Here is a 23,222-nt window from a genome sequence, read left to right as displayed (position 1 = left end):
CGCAAAGAAGCCCCTGCAGGACCCTGGTAAGGTGCCCTCAAGGTGAAAGGGCACTCCAGGGTCTCCCTGACCCAGACGAGATGCCCGAGGGAAGACTTCTGAGCGACAATCCTTCCCTTGGAGCTTCCTTTTACAACAGGGGCTGCCAATTCCTGCTGCTTCACCCTTTTCGGTGCAACTGCATCTTGCGCAGGGGTTGCGCTCTGGTGACAGTGCATATACACAAAAAAAGCTGTATACCCGAAGCACCCTTGCGTGACCATCCTTACCTTCCAAGCACGGCAGAGAACTTACAGCTCTCAGGTTTGCTTTTTGGGTTCTGGGATGCTCTCATGAAATCTCACAGGGTTGTCTGAGATCACGGCAAGAGCATCTCAAGAGCCTAGTATGCAAGTCTGACAGTTTAAAAGCACTCTCCATGCAGGGGAAATCCTGTTCAAAAGGATCTTTTAAGCTATCCGCTTACATCTGATTTGTGTGATTTCAGCCAGCTGGTCTTCAACCATGTACCATTGAAATAGCACATGTTAGATGTGTGTAAGAAGCGACCATGCTGTACCTCCCAAAGCCACACTTTATTCTCTGCTAAAAGCTTTGTCCTGCCTCTTCACCCCTAATTTCCATGACTCTGCCTCACCTGCTCTCTCATCTGTCTGGTTCCAGGGTACAGAATTAGCAGGGTGCCAAAAAGCACCTCAAAAAGTCTGGGTGCCATTTTTTGGGGGGGGCTGGCTGACACTCAAGGATTACTTGAAATGTATGTGCTTTGGAGCCTCAAAGTACATGTTAAGGATAGACAATATGTTAAGGAGCTTAATAATAAAGAGTAGAGTATTTTGAAAACTGAAGTATGGTACTAATATTTTTATTGCCAATACCAAATTAAACATGCATTAACAATTTCTGCTCAAATGTAGTATTAACAATGTGTCACTTACGCAAACTGCGTAGTAATTCGTGCTTATCAAAATAATAAATTAAAAGTGTTGCTGACGGCCCCCCCCCCGCCCCGTGGCATCTAGACATTCTGCTTTTGGCGCCCACAACTCTGGTCCCAGGAGCCATTTGGCTCCTAGCTTTTCTATCCCAGTTTCTAACACTGCCTGGTTCCATGTCTCAGAAAGGGTGATTCAATTCAGACCCCATGCCAAACCATGGTTGGTGCTAATCAGAGCTTAGAACCCAAAACAACACAGGGGTCCAGAATGCTGAATGGGCCTTGGGTCCCCTTGCCCTCCCCACCCATGATTTTACTCCAGTGAGAAGGCTCTTCCTGGTCCATTCTAGCGTCCTTGCCTTTGCTGGACCCTTCTCAATCTTTGCTCTGCAACAGGAACTACAAACTTGCTTCTGTCTTTCAAAAATGGAATCATATCTCAGGGTGCCAGTTCGGTTTGGTGGTTGTGGGGTGTGGATGCCTTGGCAACACATACAGCTCTTCCCGGGGCCATCCTTTCCTGGAGCTGGCAAGAAGCTTGCGAAAGGCAATCCAGCTCTTGATGGCTTCTGGGATGATGCTACGATTAAGGATTTTCAAATAGGGAATGATCCTGGTGAATTGATGTCTGTTTTTACCCTTTTAATGGTTTTATTGCATGGTTTTCTGCTTTTATTTCTGTAAACCGCTTTGGTGGTGTGGGTTTTTTTTTAATGACACAGCAGTATACAAATATTTTTATAACTGAATAATAATAATAAAAATTCTATGTTTCACGAGAATATTGTACCTAGTGTGATTTTCTCACTTTGGAATTTGGGATAGTTCACATTCAGTGCCACTATTATGCTGTTGCAACTTATTTGTTATAGAAAGTGGTGTTTGCCGATGACTTGAACCACTGGCAGTGTCTCTGGGCAGGGAGAAGTGGACTGAAAAACCTGTCCTTTACTTGAGCCCAGAAAACTACTTGAAAACTAGACTTGAGATTTCTGGCCCATCTGTGGTGCAACATTTTTGGTTTTTCTAGCATGTGTGGAAAAATCAGCACTGGCGTTTTTTCTGGGACTGGACCAGCCTGCATCATCCCCCAAAAAATGAAAGGAGGGGGGAAAAAAGGACGCTGACTTTACCTATTCCCGACGATCCCAAGAAGAGAAAAACCAGAGGATGCTCCTCATCATACCAGCCATTTTCCTTCCTCCGAATGGCTGCAATCGAAAATGCAAGAAAAACAAAGGAAGGGGTTATATATCTGGGCACATAAAAAAGGAAAAGGCATATAAATCAATGACACAACAGCAAGTATAATTATCACTAAGTATACACTATGTTTTACTGCTCTCTGCCCACTCAAAGTCTTCGCTGCCATTAGAGCTACCTAATTTGATTAGCCAGCAAGGCCCCCAGAGATACCTAATCAGGTTAGCATGGATTTGGAAAGCTGCCCAGAGCAGATTTCGGATAAAGTTTTCCAGGATGTGCACTCAGCGTTGCCAGGGAAACAGGAGGGAGGATGGACACTGAATGAACCAGAAAGGGACCTGTCGGGTGGACCAAGAGGGGAGGGTAAAGGGTTGGGGGAAAAGAGAGATTCTAGAGGCTCAATAGCTCGCCAGCTTGAAAGCACCACCTTTGTGCACAAAGACTTGGGAAGGAGAAGTTTGCTACCTCTCTGACGCTAACGGGAAGGAAGCCTTGAATTCAAGGTCACGGCAGCCTTGTGAAGACTCATGGGCCGCAGTAAATAATGGTGCTAGGATGGAGGAGGATGCAGGGGAGATATGCCAGGGAAACATGGGATGGGTTTGGAACACAAAAGGATCTACTTTGCAGAGGAGCAGCACTTAAAACTTCTGGGTTGCCCAAACCTGCCCTCTGGGGCAGACAGCTTCCCTGTGGATCCCGCTGCTCTTGGCACCCCGACCGCAGCTTTGCACTCTCAGATCACAGCACATGCACAGCGTTTAAAAAAGGGAAGGAAAAAGTGACCACATGAGAACAAGGGGGCAGCATTTGTTTACATTCAGTGGCTGTGCTTAAGGTCTGGCTGCTGCATTAAAGCAAAGGACAGGACACATAAAATAAAGGATTTCTCTACGCAGCACACAGTTCACCTTTGGAATTCAATTCCACAGGAGGCAGTGATGGCTACTAGCCATGATGGTTCTGCTCTGCCCTGCCTCTACAGTTGGAGGCACCAATGCTTCTGAATGCCAGCTGCTGGAAACCACAGATTAGGAGAGTTTCCCTAGTGCTTGAATCCTGCTTCCAGGTTTCCCACGGGAGGTTGTGGACTTTCCTTCCTTGGAGGTCATAGAATCATAGAGTTGGAAGAGACCACAAGGGCCATCGAGTCCAACCCCCTGCCAAGCAGGAAACACCATCAGAGCACTCCTGACATATGGTTGTCAAGCCTCTGCTTAAAGACCTCCAAAGAAGGAGACTCCACCACACTCCTTGGCAGCAAAGTCCACTGTCGAACAGCTCTTACTGTCAGGAAGTTCTTCCTCATGTTTAGGTGGAATCTTCTTTCTTGTAGTTTGGATCCATTGCTCCGTGTCCGCTTCTCTGGAGCAGCAGAAAACAACCTTTCTCCCTCCTCTATGTGACATCCTTTTATATGTTTGAACATGGCTATCATATCACCCCTTAACCTCCTCTTCTCCAGGCTAAACATGCCCAGCTCCCTTAGCCGTTCCTCATAAGGCATCGTTTCCAGGCCTTTGACCATTTTGGTTGCCCTCCTCTGGACACGTTCCAGTTTGTCAGTGTCCTTCTTGAACTGTGGTGCCCAGAACTGGACACAGTACTCCAGGTGAGGTCTGACCAGAGCAGAATACAGTGGCACTATTTCTTCCCTTGATCTAGATGCTATACTCCTATTGATGCAGCCCAGAATTGCATTGGCTTTCTTAGCTGCCGTGTCACACTGTTGGCTCATGTCAAGTTTGTGGTCAACCAAGACTCCTAGATCCTTTTCACATGTACTGCTCTCAAGCCAGGTGTCACCCATCTTATATTTGTGCCTCTCAATTTTTTCGCCCAAGTGCAATATTTTATTTTATTTGGTTTTTATACTGAGGTTGGATGGTCATCTGCCATGGATGCTTTTGCTGAGATTCCTGCATTGCAGGCTGGGGCTGGACTAGATGGCCATTGGAGTCTCTTCCAACTCTACAATTCTATATCTGTTCACTGTGAGAACAGGATGCTGGCCAAAAAGCTCATTGGCTTGATCCAGCAGGCTCTCTTTATGTTCTTCAACACTTGTCGCTGGTGCCTAATGGATGTAATCAGTGGACATTCTTTTTTGGGGTGGGATGTGCAGATATATGGAAGTTGGAACTGGAGCATTTGGGCTACCAGGGAGAGCAGAGAAAAAGAAGGGGCAGGGTCTCAGCGAGAGCTCTTTAGAAAATGGCAAAATAGTGAGAAGTGGGGTACAGTGTTCCTAAATAAATATTTGCTTGTGAGTTCTGACCCAAGAAATGTCCTGTCGATTCCACATGTGGCTGCCTGGATTCTGTCCTTCCATCCAAGTACAGTGGTACCTCTGGATGCGAACGGAATCCGTTCTGGAGCCCTGTTCGCATCCTGAAGCGAACACAACACACGTCCGCGTGTCTGGTGATTTGCTGCTTCCGCGCATGATGTCATTTTGAGCGTCTGTGTATGCGCGAGCGGCAAAACCCAGAAGTCACGCACTCTTTCACTTACGGGTCTCCGCGGAGCGCAACCCGAAAATACTCATCCCAAAGCTACTTCAACCCAAGGTATGACTGTACAATGGATGCTCGGGTTGCAAACGTGATCCTCCAGTGCCTGCAACCCACAGCATCGTGTATGCTCACACGCGGGTTGCGATTCAGCACTTCTGCACATGCGCTAAGAGCGATTTAGCGCTTCTCTGCATGCGCCAAAACCCAGAAGTAACCCATTCTGGTACTTCCAGGTTTCGGCATGTCTGTAACCCGAAAGCGCACAACCTGAAGCTTCTGTAACCCAAGGTAGGATTGTATAGACTTCCGGGTTGGCGCCATCGATTAATGTCGGATTCCCTCCGAGCTCCGGAGGGAATCGGCTCTGTAGAGCTGGGTCTTGCCTCGGTGGCGACGTGGGGACCCTTAAAATCACAGGCGCGGAAGCCTGTGAGCATAGAGACTCGGTGGGCACCATTTGTGCCCCCCCCAATCCGTGAAGGAGCCTCTTTAGAGGCTTCGGAACGGGGACAGGGTGCGGCGCGGTGCTGAGAGTACTTCCTTTTTCTACGGAGTGAAGCCGCAAGCCATGATCGGAGAGCGCTGACTTTTTCCTTGGAAAGATCAGACTTTAAAACATCAACCCGTGAGTAATACGGAAATTGGAACTCTAAAGAAAAATTTCTTGAATCAGGAATGAGCGGGGAAGGGTTAAAAAGGAAGTCCACCCCCCCCCCTCTTAGTAAACAAGTTAAAGCAAAGGACCTGTTGCTAAGGTCGAGAGAATTTTTTTTTTTTTTTAGTAAAAGATTTTAACTTCACGGTTCTGTCATTATAAGAGGTTTTACTGGAGGATAAAAGACTAATTTTGGGAGCTTAAGTTTCACCCCCCCCCCGGACCCGGGAGCGTCCCGTGAGAAAGCCTGTTGATGAAATACTGAAGAGCTTGACAGCTGTCAAGTTAACTGTCAAGACGGAAAAAGAGAACTTTGTTTCTGTTGCTTCTGCTGGTTATATTTGTTATAATTTGTTGAAAATAAGGAAGGTTAGATACAAAATAACTTGACTTTTGGACTTGAGCCGAAAGGATCATTAAGGAACTAAAATCCCCCTAGAGGGGTTTAGTGACATTACAGGAATGGCTGGAGAAGGGAAAATACAAGCTGAGTTGGATAGAGCATTTGTTCTCTTGGGAAAGTTACAAGGCCAATTCAATGTTTTGGCTACAAATGCTACAGCTCTAGTCTTGACAGTAAATAACATCGTTGACTCTGATAAGGACTTGAAACAGGAAACCCATTCAACTGAACAAATAGAGGAAACTGAAAGTTTTGACAATATGGAGCAGGGGACATATGTTGTTCCTGAAGAAAAGGAAGGAGGAACTGAAATTTTGCAGACGCTAAAGGAGGTTTACAATTTGAGGCCTGACATGATGACAAAAAAGGGAAATAAAAATATGATGTGGAAAGCCTGGCCAGAACTGGAGACTGAAAAATGGAGAGATCTCCTTAGGTGGAGATCTGAAGACCTGAGGATTACAAATTTGCTTAGGGCGAAAGTTGGAACTTTGGGGGCATTTGGACTTGAAAGGAGCATGAAACAAGAGATGGAGTACCCCACAGGCTTTGTTTTTAAATATGGAGGTCTGGCTGGAAGAAACATGGATCCTGTTGGGCCGGAGCCTCTTCGAGTTTTGGGGTTTAACATTAAGGACTATCAAAAAGACCGGCAGAGAGGAACTGAGAGAGACTTAAGAGCCTCGGACGTGAGATCTCCAGGCTAAATAGTATGTAGAGATTGATGGACATTCATTGGGGACTGAAACCGGGAAAAGGGTGGGTGGAGTTTGGGAATCCAAAGGGTATATAAATATAATTTGCTTTGTATTTATTTTGTTTTGCTATTTGTATAGAAATTGGGAAAATCGTGGAAGGGAAAGTTTGGTCGACTTTAGGAAAAAGGTTTAAGAATAAGTAATGAAGCATAAGTATTGATGTGTAAAATTGGATAAGTTAAAACTGGTTTTTAAATTAAATGAAAATAAGGTTTGCAAAAATAAATTGAGGAAATGGAAGAAAGAAGGAAATCACTAAGTTAAAGTGGAGAAATAAGTTAAGGACTTGCTGAGCTGATAACTTAAATTGGAATACAAGAAGGGGAGGTGTGAGGAGGTCTGAGAAACAAGTTAAAAGAAAATAAGTAATTGAAATTTTATGTGTTTTTAATTGTTTTTTTAAGTTTTAAATTTTTGGTTTTTTTGTTTTTGTTCTTATATGTCTCTTGAAAATGCCAATAAATATTTATTAAATAAAAAAAAAGGATTGTATAATGCCTGGCACAGGATTCCTGCTTTAGCCTTCTAAGAAAATCAGCTTTTGCTTCAAAAACTCTATGAAGCTCTTGCCTTCATAGATAAAAACAGGCTTGAAAAAGCACGTGGGCACGAGCTGGGTTTCTGAGCTGCAGTGATGTGAAGCTACAACACTTTGCCCCTTGTCAGCCTCAGCAAGCAGCCCCCAACAGAATAAATGATGCAAAACAAAAGCATGCAGGCAATTTTGCTTAATTTATGCAAGTTGCAGAACAGGCTCTTCCTGGCACAACTTGGCAGGATTTTTAATGGTGTTTTATGTTAATTTGTATAAATTGTTTTATGAATTGGCAGCATGTAAATACGTTTAAAAACACATACTCTGTGAAATTGTGGCTGAAAACTTATTCAACCCTCACTTCCCTTTTCTCAGAGGTGCACAACTCACCACGAGGCTGGCTTTCCTGGGTTGCTCTGGCATGGTGAAGCAGCATCTTGAACCCCCTGATCCGTGTCCTGACCGTGACTCCTCCTCTCCTGGAAAATGTTCAAGAAGCAGTGTTCAGTCAGGACAAGGCGAGGCGCCATCTTGGTGTGCTCTGAAGCATTCAGAGGACCACTTCAACATGCCAAAGCCACCCAGGAAAGTCAGCACACAGCATGAAAAATGGTGCCACAAACCTCCAAACCATGCCAGCTGCTCTACGAGCTACATTCACCACCCAGGTATTTTTTTTTATTGGGGCCTCCGAGCTGTAAACGCAACACTGAGGTGAAGCCACTTCTGCCTGCCAGCGTTTGAGGAACTATGGACCCAGCAGGAGAGGACGATCTAGCAGCTCAGTGACTATTGTACCAGTAGCCACACTCCACGAGAAAGCCAAAGGAATTTGGAAATTGCTACTAAACTGCCGATGGTTGGATAGCGTTTTCGAGGTTACCAGCATGAGTTTGACCAAACTGCGGGAGGTAGTGGAGGACAGAGGTGCCTGGCGTGCTCTGGTCCATGGGGTCACGAAGAGTCGGACACGACTAAACGACTAAACAACAACTAAACTGCCATGTTTGCATCCACAGTGCATCTATGCCTGCGTGTGGGCCAATGACCTGATCCAGAAAGCTCTTCTCATAGTCACCGCCTGTTAGCCATTCCACCTGAGCCCATGAAACCACTTAATTTTGTTAAATACATAAAATAGCTCCCCCCCAATTACAATTTAGATTGAAAGTTCCCTGGTGCCAAGACTTGTGTTCCCCTCCTGCCTCAATGCTATTCTATGTGGTGGTAGTCTTAATTAAAATTCATAGCCACTCCAAGACAGAGAGATGAAGCCACAGCAGCTCCCAGTCATTCTTTCGTTTGTCCTTTCCTGGTGCTTTAAAAGAGGATCAAGCACATTCATGGAGAAGGAGAGGGAACTGTGGAACTCTCTCCCACAGGAGATAGTAACGGCCACCAACTCGGGTGACTTTAAATGGAGAATAGACAAATTCATAGAGGAGGAGAGCGCTACTGATGGCTATTAGCCAGAATGGCTATGCTCTGCCTCCAGAACTGCAGAAGGGGAAGATTGCTCTTGTGCACGACTCCTGCTCGTGGGTTTCTCCAAAGAGGCATCTGGTTGGCCACTGTGAGAACTGGATGCTGCGCTACACAGCCTGATCTAGCAGTTTCTAAACTTAAAAGAACTCAAGCGGCAGAAGAAAAGGGGGAGGGTCAAAGGGATCAGTGTCGCATTAAAAGAATAATCTCAAGATTCAAAACCTGCCCATAGGACTGTCGGGCACAGCAGCAATTTAGCTTCCAGCCACCACAGAACCTTTCCGACCTCTCCTTCGCATTACGTGCTCAGCAACAGCTGCATGCAGAAGGCCCCTCGTTCAGTCCCTGCCATCTCCAGTTAAGATGCAATCACAGGCAGACAAATGGGCTTGGAGAACAACCCAGGAAAGGGACTCTTTGTTGCCATTCAGGGGAAATATCCCCAGCCTAGGTGGACCAATGTCCTGACTTCACACGCCACAACAGCTTCACATGCTCCTTGGGCTGAAAAGGTACTGATACATTAAGGAGAGGCAGCGACGCCTCCTCTGATGAAGGTCTTCCCAGTTTCCAGTCCTATTTAAAACAAGGCCTCTGCCTTCCAACGCACTTCTCAAAAGCTGTAGAACCATAGCTCAGGGGCAGAGGACCTGGTCTGCATGCAGAACATCTCAGCTGCAATTCCAGGCACCTCCAGGTAGGGCTGGGAGATGCATCCTGCCTGAAAACCTGGAAAGTTGCTGCCAGCTGCTGAAGTGTTTTGTGATACTTTGTACAAAGAAGAGAAGGTGCTGCAGGAGCTGTATTTTGCAGCCTTCCCCCGTTGGTGCGTTGGATGGGGCTGATGGGAGATGCCCAGAAGGGTGCCAGGTTGTTGTGATAGACGGGGCCTCCTTGCAGAGAACGCTCACCTGCACAGCCGGCTTTTTAAAATTCCACTCAGCCCTGTCTTGGCGGTTGACAGAGGTCAGCGAGACCGGAGATGCGACGTATTACGCTTGACAGAGGCGCTCCTTAAAAGTAGGCGAAATGCCAAGCTTGAAAAGAATGACGAGCAAAAGATATATCTTGTGATAGCCGAGTAGGATAATGGAAGGGGAGGGAAAGGCAGACAGAAGGAGAGAGAAAGAGAGTGAGAGAGCGCAAATGAGAACCACCAGATGCTTGAAAACAGGCCACTGTGCTTCTTGCGGAGAAGGGCAATGTGGACGGCATGTCCAGAAGCACCCAGAGGCAGAGGACGAACTCTGGAGAAGGGCCAGTGAGCTTTTCCAGACACGGGGCTCCAAATAATGATCCTTTCAACAACAGAGAGAGAGAGAGAGAGAGAGAGAGAGAGAGAGAGAGAGAGATATGAGCATCTCTGAATGTTTTCTGCCTGTTTCCTTCCATGTGTTTTTAAAATGAAAGCAAGAAAATTTGAGGCCAGAATCAGGCCTTGCTCAACTGATTGTTTTGGGAGAGGGTGCCGACGCCATTTCCTCCTTGTGCAAAAGGAAGGAGCAGTTTGACATGACCAGAGTCACACCATGAAAAGTGTAGGATTTAGAAGGGGAAGGAGCTCGGTCTTTTTCTTCTTCTTCTTTTAAAAAAAGAAGCAAATGTTAACTCTTCACACCTGAAGGGATATGCGTGGAAGTGTTTGGGGAGAGATTGGCAAGATCTTGGCAGGTGGAGGTGGTGCTGAGCAGGACTTTCGGCAGCCGGGTGGTGGTTCTGAGGGCTCTGCTTTCCTTCCTTGCCCTTCCCCTTCTGCAGCAGACAAAGTCACCTTGAACATTTCCTTCATTTCCATAAGAATGGAAGAAGAGCCTGGCTACTGGATCAGGCCAGTGGCCCATAAAGCCCAGCATCCTGTTCCCGCAGTGGCCAACCAGTTGCCTGTGGGGAACTCCCCAAGCAAGATACAGCATAAGAGTGCAATAGCACTCTTGCCTCCTGCGGGTCTTTGACAACTGCTATTCAGACGCATTATAGTATGGCCACATCTTAAGCACATTTAACTCATGTGATTTCAAACATAAGTGGCTGAAGGCTGGCTGGTTGAAATTCCACAGGTCAAATGCAAGAAAGACCCTCTCAGCGTGCAGGTTCTGCGATACTCTTGCAAGATCCCTTGGAAACATATTTTTTATATTGACTTTGAGCAAAGGGCACAAAGCAACTCATAATTACTCACTAGCAATTTGGAAATTGGGAGACTTGGACCACCATGGTGATCTCGGCCTCAGTTCCTGATCTGCAAAATGGGCACAATGGAGGTCCGCCTGGCAGGGCTGCTGCGAAAGCCAACCAGGAAAAAGACAGCAAGGGTTTTTCCTGAAGATAAAAATAATTTGATAGCTACACTGTGCAGCACTGCCTAGGATTGGAAGGTGAAAGAGTTGGTTAGCAACAGAGCAAAGACCAGCTGAAGTGGCAGTTAAGACGCCGGTGGCTCAACGTAGAATAATAGAATTGTAAAGTTAGGAGGGACCCTGAGGATCATCTAGTCCAACCCCCTGCAATGCAGGAAAATGCAGCTGTCCCAGAAGTGGACCAACCCACAACTCTGGCGTTATCAGCACCACGCTGTAACCAACTGAGCTGTCCAGGACATCTGCACCCCTGGCCATGGAGGGATTCCAACCCCTATTTTAGACAGATCTGCTCTCTGCAAGGCTACACCCTCCTCACTCTTGAAGAAGGCTGTGGAGGAACTAAGGCACATCAGTCCTGTCTGAAATTCTGGGAGCAGCAGAGAGAGAAAGAGCACAAGAGAGGGAGGGAGGGAGGCAGGCAGGCGCTGCCACCTTGGGCCTCCCTGGCTCCAGAGCTCTTTCCAGCCTGGGCTTTCTTTTGCCCTCCGTAACTGCAGAGCCGCCACAGCGCTGGGTCTCTGAGAGGCCTTTCAAGCTGGCTATTGAACTGATAAATTCACTGTATTACTTTACACAAATCAATACCCCAGCAGTTATCAGGGGTTGACGTGACCAAAATTGGTTTCAGCCAATTTGTGAGTGTAATAAATGTCCATTTATCAAATCAATTCATTCTGTGGGGTTTCTTGGCCTGGCCGGGCTCGTGACGCCAAAGGGGCGATGTCCCTCGGGCATGAACCAAAGACCAACTTTGCCCTTGCGAGGCAAGGCGCTGGCATGCAAGGGATCCTGCTTGGCTTCCCCCACTGCTGCGGTGGCTCAGTTCGATGAGCAGACGTGGGTTGGCTGGGCAGGAAGGTGGTGGCCAAAGGGGTCAAGGCCGAAACAGGGCCAGATTCCTGCCGCCAGCCCACTCCCACTCTGCACCAGGAAAAGTGTGCTAAACTTTTAAGCCAACGTGCTGCTCTACCGGAAGGGCCAAAGGTCAGTGGGAAGAACACCTGGTAGAAGGTGCCAAGCTCAGGAAGAATGGCAGATGCAACTGATAGACTATATGGAACTGGCTGAGATGACTGGCAGAATCCGAGACCAGGGAGAAGAGACGGTGGAAGAAGACTGGAAGAAATTCAAGACTTATCTACAAAAATATTGTAAACTGTATGAATGTTAAGAAGGATGCCAGAGTATAAACAACTTGGCACCATTAAGCTAGGTGAAGTGAAATATGAAGAGAAGCTAAATTTAAGAAAAGGCAAAGTTTGGGAAATTTTAGGTTATATTTTAATTTTTGAGATTTGAATTAAAGTTACCTAAATTAGAGAAACAACATTGGAAAATTAGATAATAAGAATAGAAAAAAGGGGATAAATTTGCTGGATAGAAATTTATTGTCAGGAATGCAGGAGCGGGAGATGTGAGGGAGTCCAAGAAGTTAAGAAAACTATGTTAAGAGATGTGTTATATTATATTGTTTCTTTGGTATTGTAATTAAGATAAAAACTATCAATAAATATTATAAAAAAAAGAAGGTGCCAAGCTCAACCCCTGGCAGCTCTAGGCAGGGCTGAGAAAGACTCCTGGTCTGAAACTGAAGACAGCTGCTGCCAGTCAGTGTAGGCAACTACAAGCTCCTACTACAAACAAAACGCCCACCAAATAAGTGGGAAAGCAACACAGTACAGCTATGCAAGCGGCTGCTCAATTTGAATGTCTGCATCCACTATTGACCATTCGTCTTCATCCTTTTTCCACTATGGAACTTGCTCCCACAGGAAGTAGTGATGGCCACCGACTTGGATGGCTTAAGAAAGAGGATTAAGCAAATTTAAGGAGCAGGATAAGGCTGTGAAAGGCTTCTTAGCCATGATGGTTTTGCTCTGCCTCCACAGTTGGAGGCAGCAATGCTTCTGAACACAAGCTGCTAGAGACTGATGGAGGGGAGAGTTGTTCTCATGCTCGGATCCTGTGAGAACATAATGCTGGACCAGATGGGGCATTGGCTTGACCTAGCAGGCTCTTGTTATGTTCTCATATTCTGGGGCATCCCTTGGAAACATCCTCTTGTTGTTGCATTCATTCAAGTCATGCTCCCCCAGAAACCTGAATGCACTTTATCTCTCTGCCGATGAAGCTGATGCCCTGGACAACCACACTGGGCAGAAGCAGCAAAACAACCGGCTAGAAGACAACAGACTGAATGTAAGCTGTGAGCCTCAGATCGGGCTCTTCAAACTGGGTCCCAGTGAGCCCACTGAAGCAAGGTATGCCCCTAAATGCAAGTCAAAGAAAGCTTGCTTGACAACTGTCAACCATCCTGTGTCCTGGGATGGAGCATGAGGAGCTAGCAAGCTAGCAGCTGAATTAAGGGTTGCTTCCTGACACTCCTCTCCCCACACCAACGTGCACTGGCATGGGGTGGGGGGCACACTGCTGCGGCGTTTAGACTGAAAGCACAGCAGTCACATCGCAGTCAGGAGGTATGCCAAGTGTGCCCTGTGTTTGAAAGCCCCTCTTGAAAGATGGGCAAGGGCTACTCAGAGTAACTGGGTATGTGTGTCAAGAACACCCCCTCCCACCCACCCACGTCAAAGCTTAACAGGTTGGGACCATCAGGGCAGGCGGCAGCAAAAGCACCAGCAAGCCTCCCCTTCCTGGTGCGATATCCCGAGGCAGAGTGCGCCTGGTCCTGCCTAATTCAATAAAGGGAAGTTCCATGAAGGCAGCTGCTCTCGCGAGCCCCACCACCACCTGTGTCAGAGAGAGGCCCTGCCCATTAATCAAAGCTCCCTAATTAGCCCCCGCTGCTGCCTCCAGGCACAGCCTTTCTCTAACCAGGGTGCACATGTGGTGCCTTTGCAGGAGAGAGCCTCGCCCTCCCAAACCCAAGGCCCAAACTACGTCCTGCAATCTTCATTTACAGCACAGCTCTGGGCCACCCAGGCCCGTCAGATGCTAGAGAAACCAAGCTCTTTCTTATGTCCCTAGAACGCATGCTTGCAGAAAGATGCTTAAAAAGCTGGAGGCAGTGGCAGAGCAAAGGCGGGAAGGGGCTTGAGGGGCCTTGCCCACTTTTCATGGGGTCTCAGCTATTGCTCAGCCGTGTCCCACATGCTCCATTCAGGTGTCTCCTCCACTGCCTGCAAGCGGCCGAACCAAATGACGAGTCACCATTTGCTTTGATGACCAGAGTCATAAGCGTCCCACCATCTCCTGCCCCCAAACGCAAATTCTGCAACCAGAAAAATGCCACTTTCTGCACTATTTTTGCCTGAAGGCACAAGGCCTTTGATTGGATCTTTGCGCAGTGCCCGGGAAGGCTCACGCACTGAAAACATGAAGGATACGATCATTACAAATTATTCAAATTTATCAAATCTGCACATCAATATTCATTCCCCCGATTTCATTCTTCTCTTCCGAGCCGTGAGGCAGCGTAAACAGCGACGGAGAATATAGATCCTCTACCAAGGAGGGCTTCGCTTAGGCTCTATCAAGCTTCAGTGGTTTCGCAGGCCCGGCCCCTTTTATTTTCAAGCTCATCACAAGTTTGCTTGCCTCCCCCCCCCCATCATTAAACTGGAAGGAACCCCCAAATCAATAAACTGGAAGGGCTGTTGAATAGCTCCTATTATTTCATCCAAGACAAGAGTCCAAAGCCAGGTGACATGTCAATATAGCTCACTCTGTTCTACATTAAACTCCGCTTTCCCCGATCTGCTACAGCAGGGAGTTGTAGTCCAAAACCTCTGGAGGGCTGCAGGTTCTGGGAGCTGGGATTTCCGGCGATGAGAAGGCCAGCCGGACTTGTACTCAACTTCCCTCCTCCAGTCTTTCATGACTCATATTAACAGGCCAAAAGAGGCCTTTGCCGGGCTCGCTGCAGAGCTGTGAGGATGCTTCCCGCCAGGGAGTAGGTTGTGTGAACCATCCCTGACTCAGGCAGGGGCAGGACTGCCCATTCGGACGTGCTTAGGATCAGTTTCTGCCTTCTGGGGCTCCTCAGCCTGGCCTTTGGCCACAGTTAAAAGATAAAAAGAGGCTCCAACAGCCCACATCCCCTTCCTTCCATTTATCGCCGTTAATGGTCTCGCAAATGCAACAGGGGGAGATTTCAGTAACAGGAGGTTGACAAAGAGTTTTAATATTCTTTATTTACTACACAATGGACTCCGGGAGAAGGGCAGAGAGATACTTTCCGAGGCCCTGAAGTCGTTCGCATTGTTTCTGCCTCCCAGTGCAGTCCAAAGTTCAAAAGATCTCTCTGTTTTGGAGGAGGGACCTGTCTCCTGTGACAGGCTGCAGGACATAGAGTGACTTTATTTGGGAGAGCAGCACCCTCTGGGTCCCTGAGCAGACACTCGGAATCCACCCCACATTTCAACTTTATTTGTGACTCTGCCGCATTCTCTGAAGGCCAATCCAGAGACAAAAGTTTTTCTTTCTTGGAAGGCGACCCATGAGAAACTGTGTAATGGATTGCAAAACTGACAAAGCCTAGCTCTGAATAAAGTGGCTAATTTGGGTGTGCCCTGTACCCCTTCTGCCTGGAAGCGGGAGGTTCACGTGACTGAACGCTCCCCCCTGCAACAAAACAGAACAGAAGAAAGCCTGCACCCAGAAAACTAGCAGGTCAGGGAGGAAAAATGTCCTTTCTTTGCTATCTCAAGGTACCACTAAAACACACGGCGTACAATTCTGTCTCTCACAACCAGTGCTTCCCCCTGGGGGTACTCAAGGGTATGCAGTACCAGCACCTCTTTCTGTTGTTAAAAAGTGTAGCACTTAACGCAATAACTTCATGGTGTGTACCAGAGCCTGTTTTTCCAGGGAAAAAAGCACTGCTCGCAATGCACACCCTGCTCTCACCAGCAGAGTGGGATGCACAGAGAAAGATTTTAACCGCCCAGAGCGGCTGGGGAAACCCAGCCAGATGGGCGGGGTACAAATAAATTATATTATTATTATTAGTTGCAATGTGTATATTGCTTTAAAAAACTCCAATCTGGAATAAAAGCCAGCCAAGTAATGCTACAGCAAGAAAGGCTGAAGCAATTATACACTGCAATAAGAGGAGCTTTCTTTTCCTAATACAAGCAGCGCAGTAGTAATAGTGCTCTGTTCAGTGTGGCTGAGAGATCATATGAAAAAATGGTTCCGTTTGAGAGGATGTTGAGGATGATAAGGAGGATCTGGATTCCAACTCTTATCGCCCCCAGCTTTTTGGCCAAAGGATCATGGCCACCATGCTATGGCTCCACCTTTCGTTTCATTCCTCTCATCTGGTCCACTGTTGCAGACCAAGGGAACTGAAACCCCTGGTTCTGTGTCCTTCCCGTGGGCATCTATGATTTCATGAGGAACATACTTCCCAAGCTTATTCCTGCAATCCTAGGAACTAAAATGCATTTTTCTTTCCAGATACGAATTCTGACATTTTCAGGAGTCAGAATTCTGTGCCAGATGCCAAATTGCAGGGTTATGTGCTATAGCTGTAGGCAGCTGCAACACACACTGGTGCCCAGACCTTCATTGGTGACAAAATGCCTTGTATTTTCCTGGATTTCATCTCAGGCAAAGAAAAAAAAACCCCAGCAATTAAAAAAGCGACTCTCCACAAACAAGAATAAAAGTTTTTAGAAAGCTGGAATTCTCGGCTTTGCAGCTTAAGGTATTCTTGACTGTTTTGTGCACACACACGTTCCAAATAAAATTATAGCATAACATTTATGTGACACACATGTGTGGGTGCACACACACTAACTAACCCCCTTCCAGCTTCTCTGCAGGATTTGCAGAGCAGAAGGCTAATCAAATCAGAGCCCTAGATCTTACCAGCTCCAACAGTTGCTATGGCGCTCTCCTGGCCAATGATATGTTCCCGGAGTCTCTGCTCCAGCGGGAACCTTCGCCGTTCCTCTATTTCCCTCTTGCGCTGCTCTTCCTGGAACTGTGGAGAGGAAAAGAAGTTGCTCTCTTAAAAAGATACCCCAACATCCATGCTGTAAGGACGTCCATGCGACAAGCTTCTCTATCACCTGCCGTGAGGTTAGCTGGGTATAGGAAGAATGTGTTTATCCATTTTAATACATTTATAGCCCACCGAACGTCCAATGCTTTTAGCAAACATGAGTCAGACACACATGTAAAATGAATATGCAAGGAAAATAATCAGAATTGCATGCATGGCGGCAGAGAAAGGTCACAAAAATGAACCAGTGGGAACTTAATTAAAAAAAGCTTAATCACCGCAGACCCTCCAAAAAAGAGGGGGCATTTTAAAGTGCAGCACAAAACCAGGAGAGAGGGGAAGGAAGACAGAGAAAGCCTGGGGTGGCTGAAAATGCCCTACCCTATGTGTGTCCCTGGTGGATGGCCATCCAGCCTCTGCTTCAAAACCTCCAAGGAAGGAGAATCCACTACCTTCCATGGGAGTCTGTTCCACTGTCAAACAGCTCTTACTTTTACAGCTATCCAACCTGGTGCCATCACTGGGTTCTGGGGTTAAAAACCAGCACCCAAGGGAAGGGAACAGGGGCCCTCTCTTCTAGAGCAGCTTCTCTATGTGCCAGAGAGAGACCTAGGGGTACACTGGCTTTTGGGGGGGCACTGGGAAGAAGCAGGTGAGCAGGGAGTAAGTTGACCTTTCCCTACTACACAGCCTTGCATTGATGATCCTCAAATTAAGAGATTTAGCCCACTATGTGGGTTAAACTACAGAGCCTAGGGCTTGCCGATCAGAAGGTAGGCGGTTCAAATCCCTGCGACGGGGTGAGCTCCCATTGCTCTGTCCCATCTCCTGCCCACCTAACAGTTCAAAAGCATGTCAAAGTGCAAGTAGATAAATAGGTACCGCTCCGGCGGGAAGGTAAACGGCGTTTCTGTGCGGTGCTCTGGTTCGCCAGAAGCGGCTTAGTCCTGCTGGCCACATGACCCGGAAGCTGTACGCCGGCTCCCTCGGCCAATAAAGCGAGATGAGCACTGCAACCCCAGAGTCGGCCATGACTGGACCTAACGGTCAGGGGTCCCTTTACCTTTACCCAAACTGGGTGGCCGAGCTCTCTCTCCAACAGTGTCTCTTGAGATTTTGGAAGGGGGAAGGGAAGGCTCCTCAGCTTCAGATGCATGGGAAATGAAGTGGTATTTCTCAAAATAAAGCATTTGCCTTCAGCTGGAGGGTGAGAGGCGACTGATGCAAGATACAAGTATGTGGTTAAAAATAAAATAAAGAAGTGGGCCCCCAAGTGCATGTTTCAATTAAAGATGGGCCCTACACCCTTGTGCAAATTAATTGAAACAAACAATGTAGTTAATGTACAAAAGTCACATATGTGTACTTTGTACACACATGTGTAGTAACGGATATGACCTCCGCTATTTTTAAGCAGCATTTGAACACGGTTTGGCATGGAGTTCAATAGTTTCAAACAGTCACTGTTGATTTTCGGATCCCTGGACCACACTTGAATCAGCGCCTGAATAAGCTTCTCCATAGTCGTACAGTCTACAGCACGGAGGGCACTTTTGCATATAGCCCACAAATTCTCAATGGGATTTACGTCCAGGGAATTCCCTGGTCAATCAAATACCTGTATTTGCTGCTCTGTCCCGAATTCCTTCACCACTTTTGATGTGTGACAGAGGTCTAGGTCCTGCTGCAATATGCCAGTACCGTCAAGATACCTCTTTTCCAGCTCTGGAATAACTCTCTTTCGTAAAACCTCAATATATTGTGGCGAACGCATCATTCCTTCTATTGGCTGCAGGCTTCCGACACCATAATGACTTTTCGTGTTGGTTTTGATTACAGGATTACGAGTAAGATAGAAAACAGGCTTTGTTTCAATTAATTTGCACAGGGGTGTAGATCTGAAAACCTTGAGGGCCATTGGAAGAATTTGCCGCGATTCCTGCATTGCAGAGGGGTGGACTAGATGGCCCATGAGGTCCCTTCCAACTCAACGATTCTTGGATTCTAAGAAAAGGTGCTGAGGAGAAGCAACAGCAGAGAGCTGTCACTGTCACGCTGGCCATTGTGGGTGGGTGGGTGGGGAGAGAACGCTGGACCAGCTGGACCACCCTCCATGGTCTGATCCCCCTACTCAGCAGCACAGCACACACCGGCTCTTGTCGCAAAAGTGGCAGCAGAAGCCACTGCTTGAGAAACCAGCAGTGCAGTCCACAGGCTTTTCTGGTGTTTTCCTGTTACGGTAGTGACCTTGACAGAAGTTAAAAAAAATAAATAGCAACCAATCCAATTTTGGCTGCTGTTATCTGTCTACCCTGTAACCGAGACACCCCATCAGTCCTGATGCTTCAAAATGGAGCAATAACTTCCTTGCGGATCCCAGTGGGACGGCACTTGCTGGATTGAATCCAGAGCGCCAATGGTGTCGCTCCCTCAGGCTCCGTATATATCACCAGCCTCAAACTACTCCGGCCCCATCTATACATCTATGTCTTTCCAAATATATAGGCCAATTTTTTTCCTCCTGCCTTTTCTTTCTTTACATTTTGAAAAGAAAATAATGCATAAGAGCAGCTCTGCCATAATATATATGTTATCGGATGTGACTGACGGGCCGGAGGAAAGGCAGGGGGAAGGGAGAGAGAGCTACACAAAAGCTCAAGAGTGGGCAAAACCCCAGAAAGGGCTGCCTCAGCAAGGAAACTGCCTTTCTTTTCCATCTGCCTGCTGGAGTGAGATTCTTTTTTTGTGTGTGTGTTTAATTTACACCCTCTAGGAACAGGACTCTTCTCAAAATGCAGAGACTCAAGAGTTAGATGCTGAAACCAACAGTCTAGCCAGGTTGAGCGTCTCTGCAAAATGCGCAAACAACCTGTGGAACTCACTGCTATGTGACATTGCGGTTGCAGCCAGAACACCCAACTTTGGCTGCAATCCTATGCACATTTACCTGGGTGTAAGCTCCAGTGTGCCTTACCTGTAGGTAAATTTGCATAGGCATGGGCTATTACAGTGGTACATTCGAGTTACAAATGCCTCAGGTTACAAACACTTCAGGTTACAAACTCTGCTAATGCACCTTCTTTGCTGAACTCCAGCAAGACAAAGATGTTCTTGTTCCAGCAAGCATTTTAAGGAGGGGTTCAGTATTATGATAAAGAATTGTATGGTTTTATTGTTTCATTTTATGTGGCTTGTTTCATGTACGGGCTGAGAGATGTGAGTAAGAAAGAGATGTAGCTAAGTGGTGTAAAAACGCCTGAAGTAAAAAATATTATATGCATGTACATATTTTACACACACACGTTAGAACAATAACACAGGCCCACTGCAAAGCAGCCACAAATTTACAGCAGCAGCAGCCAACCAAATGCCCCCTGCAAGCAGGATCCGAGCATTCAGAAGCTACCTCCAGCTGTAGAGGCAGAGCATAGCCAGGATGGGTAATAGCCACAGGTTGCCCTCTCCTCCTCCATGAATCTGTCGAAGGCTCTTTTAAAGGCATCCAAGTTGGTGGCCATCACTGTCCCCAGTGGGAGTGAGTTCCATAGTCTAATTGTGCCCTGTGTGAAGCTCTTTTCTCCATCCTGAACCTTCCATGGAAGCAGATATAAGACAGATTCCTTGCACTGTGCAACAGGTGGGACCAACCTGTCCCATCAAACTCCTGAGTTTACCAGAGTGCCAGGCCAAGTATTACAACTGGAGATATGCTCCATGAGTTCTGCCAGGAGGCCTCACCTTGAGATGTCAACAGCGGGATCCTTCTTAGAGCCAGGTAATTGTGTTCTTTTCCTTTTATTGCTCATTAAAGACGCTGGCACCCCTCCCAGGCACAGCTCCAATTACGGGAAGATTTGCAGAGAGAAGAGGCTTTGGCGATTAGGAGGGAAGCCTTTTCACAAAAGTATTTGGGAACCTACTTTTGCAATGGGGAGTCCGCCAGTGGGGTGCGCCCACTGAGCAACCATGACAGGCTTGCTAACGGCTTCCAGCTGGTGGTGGAAACTGGGAGAGAGGGTGGAGGAAGGCCCAACAGCCAATCTAACAGCTAGCTGACCCACTCCAGCCTTGACCTGGTGGCTCTGATTCACGAGAAGCAGGCCATTTGGATCAGGAGACTTTTTCCTAAAAACAAATTGATTTCACATATGAAGACTCCTTGTTGCTCTTGTCACCAGCATATGTAAATAAAATCGATGGGATGTGTCTGTCCCGTTAATAGTGCCACCAATTCATTCCGCAGCAGTGATCAAAATGAGCAATAAATTCTCAAAGACTCTCGGCGGGGCTGGAAAGCAGGACTGGCAACCCCTCTGCCACCACATCCCCCTCAGCTGCACATTCATCACCAAGCAGCCCCAAAGAGCACGAGATTTTTATGCACCCGCTGCCGCCTCCTTCAGCAAGACCCATCTCTGCGCAGGTCTGTGCGTCTCCCCCTCATCATCCAAAGGCTTTGTGGAGAAAAAGTTAGTTAAAGGGCAGCTCTGCTTCATGGACGAAGGCTCCAGAGGCCCATTCAAGTTAGAATGATAATCTCTCTCTCCCTTCTCCTTGCTGAGATTTAAGCATGCAACTCCTGACATTTCCTTTATAAAAATTTCAAACGGCTTCCCTCCAGCAACAGCTCATTCCCAACAGCATCCATCTCTTGCAAGGGGGGTGGGTTGCCACATGCTTGGCAGAACTTGCATGGACAAGCTCCTCTTCCCTAGCCCTGGAAGCTGCCGCCTTGTGCAGTGCAAAAGCATATTAACATCGGAGTGAGTGACCGTTGCTGGAAGCGAAAGAGCCCCTATGGTTGTGGTGACAGCAACACGTTTGGCAAACCCTCACTGTGATCAACTCCCGCCCAGAAACCTATGTCCGCACTGTGGAAGGACGTGCGGATCCAGAATTGGCCTCCACAGTCACTTATGGACACACGGTTAAATCTTGTGTTTATGGAAGACAATCTTACTCGGCTACGAGGGATCACCCAAGAAGAAGAAGGTGACAGCAAGAGCCTGCCCATACACATTTGGGCTGGGAATGGGGCACAGCGACAGAGGGGCCTGACTCTTGGTAGCAGGGTGAGGACAGGAAGAAGAGGAGGGAATAAAAGGGAAGCTACTGTCTGGGGGCCCATTTTCCAGAGGGCTGCGGAAGACCAGGCTCAGGACTGCTGTGACCCATCCAATTCCTCATCCTTCTGAAGCCCCCTGAGATGCATGGAGACAAGTGTCATTCCTTTATGCAATGGCACAAAGGCCCTCCTCTTGTTGGAAGATTCAGAGAGAAGGAAGTCCTTCTTCACGTTGCACTTAAACTGTGGGACTCTCTGCTGCAGGAGGCAGTGATGGCCACCAAGCTAGACCACTAGACAAAGTCATGGAGGAGGGCTCTCAATGGCTACCAGCCATGATGGATGGCTATGTTCTGTCTCTGCAGTTGGAGGCAGAGATTCTTCTGAATCCCAGTTGCTAGAATCACAGGAGGCGAGAGTTGCTTTTGTGTTCAAATCCTGCTTGTGGGTTTCCCACAGGCATCTGGCTGTGGTATGGGCTAGAAGGGGCCACGGGCCTGATCCAGCAGGCTATTCTTATGTTTATTCCCCTCTTCACCCGTAGCACTTGCCAACAGGAAGAGTGCTGGCATAATGAAGTTTAGTTATTTTCTATCCCATCTCTGCTGAGGGCAGCACAACAGGGCGCACTGCCAGCACGGTGGCACCAAACATGGTTGTTTGCCACCCTTCCCATTCCCATCCAGCCTCTTGCAGAAGCAACAGAGGAGCTGTCGGCGTCCAAAGCAGCCCGGTGAGACCCCAGAACCTTTGTCCCATGAGCCATGGATGCATTCAAATTGCATGCGCGGGCCCAGCATCTACTTGAGTTGCCCCTGAACCCACCCCCCAAATTTCAGAAAATTGGCACAGCAGGGCAAAGGACCCCTTTATTTGCTGCCCACCTCTCTGAAAGGTGGAAGAGGAAGGCAGGCATACATTGGAGGTGACCTGAAATGCTTTGGTGGGATTTATTAACAGCAGAAACCATTCCCTGAATATGATTTGATCCCCGGCTGAGCACAGAGCGAATTCGCAACATTCTCTCTGAGGCCAAGACCCTGGGACAGTTTCTATGCCACCCCTGGATTTTGGCACTGAAAGGGAAGGAGGGAGGGAGAAACCCATGAGAGCCAAGTCTTTGAATCCTCACCTTTGTTGCGGACGCTTTCAAGAGCTTCATGACCTCCCCCTCCCGTGCGTAATCCACGGCTGTGTGCCCCATTTCATTTCTCTGCAGGGGGTTGGCACCTGGAAGGGAAAAGACAGAGCTCAACATGTGGGATGGAGTCAGATGACGGGCAGCTTACAGCCTCTGAGCTATCCGGGGTCCTCTTTAACCTTTGCTCCGATCA

At 47.6% G+C, this 23,222-nt stretch overlaps 1 protein-coding gene across 2 annotated transcripts in view; it reads right to left on the bottom strand.

Moving 5' to 3' along the window:
* CLPB (ClpB family mitochondrial disaggregase) overlaps nucleotides 1-23,222 on the bottom strand; it is a 75,188-nt gene that overhangs the window by 15,136 nt on the left and 36,830 nt on the right. For both annotated transcript variants that reach the window (XM_083736529.1, XM_083736528.1), the window contains exons 6-8: nucleotides 23,021-23,118; nucleotides 16,688-16,802; nucleotides 2,071-2,148 (exon numbers count right to left, since the gene is read on the bottom strand). In XM_083736529.1, coding sequence (XP_083592655.1) covers nucleotides 2,071-2,148; nucleotides 16,688-16,802; nucleotides 23,021-23,118 — 291 coding nt within the window. The remainder of the gene's footprint in view (nucleotides 1-2,070; nucleotides 2,149-16,687; nucleotides 16,803-23,020; nucleotides 23,119-23,222) is intronic.

The sequence above is a fragment of the Podarcis gaigeae genome, assembly GCF_964106915.1.
Source record: "Podarcis gaigeae genome assembly, chromosome: 4".
Taxonomy (NCBI): domain Eukaryota; kingdom Metazoa; phylum Chordata; class Lepidosauria; order Squamata; family Lacertidae; genus Podarcis; species Podarcis gaigeae.
This window is presented reverse-complemented; position numbering and strand designations above follow the sequence as displayed.